Genomic DNA, 7,395 nt, shown 5'->3' with positions numbered 1-7,395 from the left:
TCAACATGTGTCCCCTCTTCTTCATGTCTCTTCTACATCAACATGTGTCCCCTCTTCTTCATGTCTCTTCTATATCAACATGTGTCCCCTCTTCTTCATGTCTCTTCTACATCAACATGTGTCCCCTCTTCTCCATGTCTCTTCTACATCAACATGTGTCCTCTCTTCCTCATGTCTCTTCTACATCAACATGTGTCCCCTCTTCTTCATGTCTCTTCTACATCAACATGTGTCCCCTCTTCTTCATGTCTCTTCTACATCAACATGTGTCCCCTCTGTGGAAAGAGACTCTGAAAGTTTCAGGAACAAAGATTCTCTCTCTTTTTGATCCATTTCTATAAAAACCTGTCTGAAAACGAGCTGATCAGATTTTGGCCACTTTATGATGTCATAACGATGTGTTGTCTTGTGTAACCATTAGCCAATCAGCAACCAAGGTAACCCCCCCCCCCCCTATCACCTGAATCTCCTCCTAGAGCCCCATTGAGTTCTTTGTAACCAAATGTCTCTCAGAGGGGCGTGGGGAGGGGCTCCTTATTTTCATCTAAAGTAACAGACAGAGAATCAGCAGGGCTGAAACAGCCAATCAGAGACAGGCTCTGGATATATCTGAGACCTATAATGTACTGATGAGAAACAGTGTAACAGGGGACCTTTAACTCTGCTCCTTCTTGTAAGAATAAATGAGCACCTGATTATTGATTCTCAAACCGGTGTCGAGTGATATTTTTCTAACAGAAATAAACCCGCCTCACCTCTGTGGATTGAGGGGATCCCAGTTCTGCCGGCATGGAGGTGATGGTGGTGGACGAGTCTCTGAAAGGACTGAGCGTCAGGAGGCTGGACGGTTTATCCTGAGAGGACGCAGAGTTCTCCAGAACACATCCTCGAGGGTCCTGGTTCAACTCCTCGAGGGTCAGATCGGATCCTACAGGTCCTGCAGGTTCTGAGCAGCGAAACTTCTCCGGACTCTCCACAGAGTTCCCGTTGACCTGCGAGTTGTTCCCGTTGTCGTTTTCCAGCCGAAGATTCTCGAACTCGGCCGTCATGTCCTCGGGCGTTGAGACCTTCGAGCGATCCGCCTCCTTCTGGACTTCTGGTTCCTTTGAGCCTGGTTTACCTTTCGTCCCTTTATTCGTCGAGTCTTTCTTTGGGAGGGTCCCGTCTTTCTTGAGAGACCCAAACTTGCCCGGTGCTTTCTTCACGTTGAGACTTCCTGTGGACGATGGTGCTTTCTTCACGTCGATACTTCCTGTGGACGATGGTGCTTTCTTCACGTCTTTAGAAGCTGGTTTTGCTGGTTTCCTCTCCTCCGTCTTCACATCCTTCTTACCGTCTTTTTTTGGTTCCGGCTTGTGATCTTTCTTTGGTTTAATACTTATCGTTTCCTTCTTCATGGCTTCTTTCTTCTTCTCTGCGTTCTCTTCTTTCTTCACAGAGACCTTCTCGTCCTTCTTCTTCACGTCCTTCTTGTCTTCCTTTGACCCCTCTTTCTTTGGAACCAGCTTTTCTGCAGGTTTCTGAGGTTTTGCTTTAGCGTCTACCTCCTTTACTTTTGGCTTCTCCTCCCCATCCTTCCTGTCTTTCGGTCCGGTTTCACCTGCTGTCTTCGGCTTCGTCTTCACGTCCTGTTTCTTGAGATCCACTCTCTTGTCTTTCTGTAAGGCACTGCTGGGTCGGACCTCCCTGGTCTGGGACTTCAGACTCTCCTGACTCTCCGCTCGCTTTGGTGGTTTCTCCCTTTTCAGACTTTCTAGGTCCTTCAAACACACAACGGGATGTTTGAGGAATTCCAGATGTTTGAGTTTATCGAGTCCCTCCAGGATCCTGTTCTGCGGGGTGCAGCCCGGGAAAAGGACCCTGATGATCTTCTCCTGAGGACTCGATGGGTGCCAGACCAACAGAGCGCAGATTGAGGCGAGGCAACTTATCGGAAGTTCTTCAGACGGTGCATTCGACCCGCCGTTCGGCCAGTTCTGCATCAGGACTTCCAGGGTTTTACTCATGGGGTTCAGAGGGTACAGCTCCAGACGGCCCACCCCCATCTTCTGGAACAGGATCAGCGGCACGATGCTGGGTCCGTTAGACCGGCTCAGAGGCTCCGGTTTGATTGAGAGTCTTTCTAAAAGCTGCAGAGCGAGCGTCGCCTGATCGCAGCTCTTCATCTCCGCCGGGTCCACCTGTCAAAGATGGCAAAAGTACACACATCCTTTACTCAAGTAGAAGTACACACATCCTTTACTCAAGTAGAAGTACATACATCCTTTACTCAAGTAGAAGTACATACATCCTTTACTCAAGTAGAAGTACATACATCCTTTACTCAAGTAGAAGTACAGATACTCGTGTTTAAAATACTCTGGTGAAAGGAGAAGTACTGACTAAACTTCTTTACTCAAGTCAAAGTAAAGAGGCTTTGAAATGTACTTCAGTAAAAAGTACCCATAACTAGCAGCTGTTTTAAAGAGTACCTGACCTCCCTTTATATTAATAGAACAATACTGTCATTGTTAGCTAATGAATGTTTCCATGCTGAACAACGGCAACATGACAACGTTTTCATTGGTCCCTCTTCTTTAGAGAAGACCAGGAAATGATGGATACACGGATCGTGTTCAAATCAATAGGCACGCAATGACTCTAAATAATAAAGATCACGCCACCAAACACACATTCAGACTAAAGGAACCAGCCTGTTTGGAAAATGAGAGAAGTAGAAAGTACAGGTATTTGAGTTCAACATGTGAGAAGTAGAAAGTACAGGTATTTGAGTTCAACATGTAAGAAGTCAAAGTAAAAAGTCGTCAGAAAAATAAGTCATGGAGTAAAGTACTCATACCAGAAACATGTACTTAAGTACAGAAATGAAGTATTTGTACTCCGCTACTTCCCACCTGTAAAGCCTTCAGTCTGTCGGGGGCGTTCAGGAAGACGACCCCTATCTCTGGGGAGATGAGGTTCTTCATCCAGTCCTCTTCAGTCTGGGATCCAGCTCCTTCCTCCTCCTGCTCGGCCACCTTCCTCTGCAACAAACTGATCACGCCGGGCAGGTTGTCCACTCCGACGTGGGTCAGCAGCACCGAGTCGATCCGATCCAGGTGCCGAACGAGTTTCCAGAAGCAGGACCGGGTGTCAGAGCCGCCGTTCACCAGCACGTTAAACCCGTTCACGGCGAAGAACGCGGATCCTCCTCGTCCGCCGGGGAAAACGTAGCAGCAGGGCCTCGAAAGCTTCAGGAAACCAACGGTGCTCGGAGGCTCCAGGAGCTCAAAGGGCGATTCGGGCTCCAGAGATTCGGACAAGTACTCCAGAAACTCCTGCAGACCCTCCATCTGTGGGAGCACCGGCGGGGGGTTCACCTGCACCGTCAGGAGGTCCTGCAGGGGGTCCAGAGCCGGGCGGGACCAGAGACCCAGGTCCGGGCAGCTGAGGGTCAGATGGGCCTTCAGAGCGGGGTCTGCAGAACCCAACACCTTCACCACCTGAGGAACAGAGAGCAGATAGAGAGTCACGGCACAGGGGACTAGAAACAAAGAGGAGGGACACGGGATATTTACTCAAGTACTGAACTTCAGGACAACTGTGAGATACTTGTACTTAACTTTAGTATTTACATTTACTTTGTACTACTACTCCAAGTACAAGATCTGAGTTCTTCTACTTTTACTCAAATACAAGATCTGAGTTCTTCTACTTTTACTCAAGTACAAGACCTGAGTACTTCTACTTTTACTCAAGTACAAGACCTGAGTACTTCTACTTTTACTCAAATACAAGACCTGAGTTCTTCTACTTTTACTCAAGTACAAGATCTGAGTACTTCTACTTTTACTCAAGTACAAGATCTGAGTACTTCTACTTTTACTCAAATACAAGACCTGAGTTCTTCTACTTTTACTCAAGTACAAGACCTGAGTACTTCTACTTTTACTCAAGTACAAGACCTGAGTACTTCTACTTTTACTCAAGTACAAGATCTGAGTACTTCTACTTTTACTCAAATACAAGACCTGAGTTCTTCTACTTTTACTCAAGTACAAGACCTGAGTACTTCTACTTTTACTCAAGTACAAGACCTGAGTACTTCTACTTTTACTCAAATACAAGACCTGAGTTCTTCTACTTTTACTCAAGTACAAGATCTGAGTACTTCTACTTTTACTCAAGTACAAGATCTGAGTACTTCTACTTTTACTCAAGTACAAGACCTGAGTACTTCTACTTTTACTCAAGTACAAGACCTGAGTACTTCTACTTTTACTCAAGTACAAGACCTGAGTACTTCTACTTTTACTCAAGTACAAGATCTGAGTACTTCTACTCAAATACAAGACCTGAGTTCTTCTACTTTTACTCAAGTACAAGATCTGAGTACTTCTACTTTTACTCAAGTACAAGACCTGAGTACTTCTACTTTTACTCAAATACAAGACCTGAGTACTTCTACTTTTACTCAAGTACAAGATCTGAGTACTTCTACTCAAATACAAGACCTGAGTACTTCTACTTTTACTCAAATACAAGACCTGAGTACTTCTACTTTTACTCAAGTACAAGATCTGAGTACTTCTACTCAAATACAAGACCTGAGTTCTTCTACTTTTACTCAAATACAAGACCTGAGTACTTCTACTTTTACTCAAGTACAAGACCTGAGTACTTCTACTTTTACTCAAGTACAAGATCTGAGTACTTCTACTTTTACTCAAGTACAAGATCTGAGTACTTCTACTCAAATACAAGACCTGAGTTCTTCTACTTTTACTCAAATACAAGACCTGAGTACTTCTACTTTTACTCAAGTACAAGACCTGAGTACTTCTACTTTTACTCAAGTACAAGATCTGAGTACTTCTACTTTTACTCAAGTACAAGATCTGAGTACTTCTACTCAAATACAAGACCTGAGTTCTTCTACTTTTACTCAAGTACAAGACCTGAGTACTTCTACTTTTACTCAAGTACAAGATCTGAGTACTTCTACTTTTACTCAAATACAAGACCTGAGTTCTTCTACTTTTACTCAAGTACAAGACCTGAGTACTTCTACTTTTACTCAAGTACAAGACCTGAGTACTTCTACTTTTACTCAAGTACAAGATCTGAGTACTTCTACTTTTACTCAAATACAAGACCTGAGTTCTTCTACTTTTACTCAAGTACAAGACCTGAGTACTTCTACTTTTACTCAAGTACAAGACCTGAGTACTTCTACTTTTACTCAAATACAAGACCTGAGTTCTTCTACTTTTACTCAAGTACAAGATCTGAGTACTTCTACTTTTACTCAAGTACAAGATCTGAGTACTTCTACTTTTACTCAAGTACAAGACCTGAGTACTTCTACTTTTACTCAAGTACAAGACCTGAGTACTTCTACTTTTACTCAAGTACAAGACCTGAGTACTTCTACTTTTACTCAAGTACAAGATCTGAGTACTTCTACTCAAATACAAGACCTGAGTTCTTCTACTTTTACTCAAGTACAAGATCTGAGTACTTCTACTTTTACTCAAGTACAAGACCTGAGTACTTCTACTTTTACTCAAATACAAGACCTGAGTACTTCTACTTTTACTCAAGTACAAGATCTGAGTACTTCTACTCAAATACAAGACCTGAGTACTTCTACTTTTACTCAAATACAAGACCTGAGTACTTCTACTTTTACTCAAGTACAAGATCTGAGTACTTCTACTCAAATACAAGACCTGAGTTCTTCTACTTTTACTCAAATACAAGACCTGAGTACTTCTACTTTTACTCAAGTACAAGACCTGAGTACTTCTACTTTTACTCAAGTACAAGATCTGAGTACTTCTACTTTTACTCAAGTACAAGATCTGAGTACTTCTACTCAAATACAAGACCTGAGTTCTTCTACTTTTACTCAAGTACAAGATCTGAGTACTTCTACTCAAATACAAGACCTGAGTACTTCTACTTTTACTCAAGTACAAGACCTGAGTACTTCTACTTTTACTCAAGTACAAGATCTGAGTACTTCTACTCAAATACAAGACCTGAGTACTTCTACTTTTACTCAAGTACAAGACCTGAGTACTTCTACTTTTACTCAAGTACAAGACCTGAGTACTTCTACTTTTACTCAAGTACAAGATCTGAGTACTTCTACTTTTACTCAAGTACAAGATCTGAGTACTTCTACTCAAATACAAGACCTGAGTTCTTCTACTTTTACTCAAATACAAGACCTGAGTACTTCTACTTTTACTCAAGTACAAGACCTGAGTTCTTCTACTTTTACTCAAGTACAAGACCTGAGTACTTCTACTTTTACTCAAGTACAAGATCTGAGTACTTCTACTTTTACTCAAGTACAAGATCTGAGTACTTCTACTTTTACTCAAGTACAAGATCTGAGTACTTCTACTTTACTCAAGAACAAGACCTGAGTACTTCTACTCAAATACAAGCTCTGAGTACTTCTACTCAATTTTTAAAAGTGTTCAGAACCATTCAATTAAGAATCCTGGTCATATCGATGATCTCACCTCTTCCTCTGTGAAGATGTGCAGGAAGTCTCTGAAGGAGAAGCGTCCTTTCTGCAGCACGATGTCTCCGGACGCCTCCTCACACTGACCCGCCAGAACCAGCAGCTTGTGACGGGACGGGTCCAGAACCAGCCTCCGGACCTGAGGGGCGGGCACACACACACACACACACACACACACACACACACACACACACACACACACACACACACACACACACACACACACACACACACACACACACACACACACACACACACACACACACACACACACACACACACACACACACACACACACACACACACCCACACACACACACACACACACACACACACACACACAAGGTTTGACCCCAAAAAAACTGCAACAAGAGGTTTCTTTACAGTTTTGTGTAGTATTATGTGTCCCTAAAAGTACTTTTCCAGATGGCGTCAAAGATGGCCCAAATTCCTTAAAATACCCTAACTCCTTCATAATTTATTCTAGACAAGTAGTTTTTGTCTAAACCTGAGTTTTGGGGGCCTACAAATATATTGGAAATGTCCAAATTGCAATAATATGATTACTGTTGGGGAGATATTTTCCAAGGCCCATAACTTTGACCCAGTTTATACTGACCTCACTGAGCACAGACACCTGTAACCTTGGCTGCTGTGCTCTCAGTGTTCTGTCTCCCTGTTCCTGCCTGTTGGCGTCAGCTGATAGAGGTGTTATGATTCTATCTTGTTCTGCACAAGGTTGATTATTCTCTCTGAACTAGCTAAACACATGGGTCTGGGGTAGAGCTCTTCAGAATTGATTGTGGCGTCTCAACCGTGTGGTCAGACCGTGGCCCGTGACATGTCTTGTGAATTCTCCGGCCGAAGCTCCAAATAAA

The 7,395-nt window shown here is 43.1% G+C and overlaps 1 protein-coding gene across 1 annotated transcript in view; it reads right to left on the bottom strand.

Annotated features, from left to right (window-relative positions):
• Nucleotides 1-716: 716 nt before the first annotated feature.
• The window catches only part of LOC307028276 (electromotor neuron-associated protein 1-like), a 13,180-nt gene continuing 6,501 nt past the window's right edge, over nt 717-7,395 (bottom strand). The window contains exons 4-6 of the mRNA XM_079663155.1: nt 6,516-6,656; nt 2,895-3,482; nt 717-2,180 (exon numbers count right to left, since the gene is read on the bottom strand). Of these exons, the coding sequence (XP_079519281.1) occupies nt 732-2,180; nt 2,895-3,482; nt 6,516-6,656 (2,178 nt within the window). The 3' untranslated portion in view covers nt 717-731. The remainder of the gene's footprint in view (nt 2,181-2,894; nt 3,483-6,515; nt 6,657-7,395) is intronic.

This window comes from Notothenia rossii (assembly GCF_949606895.1).
Source record: "Notothenia rossii genome assembly, chromosome: 1".
Classification (NCBI taxonomy): domain Eukaryota; kingdom Metazoa; phylum Chordata; class Actinopteri; order Perciformes; family Nototheniidae; genus Notothenia; species Notothenia rossii.
This window is presented reverse-complemented; position numbering and strand designations above follow the sequence as displayed.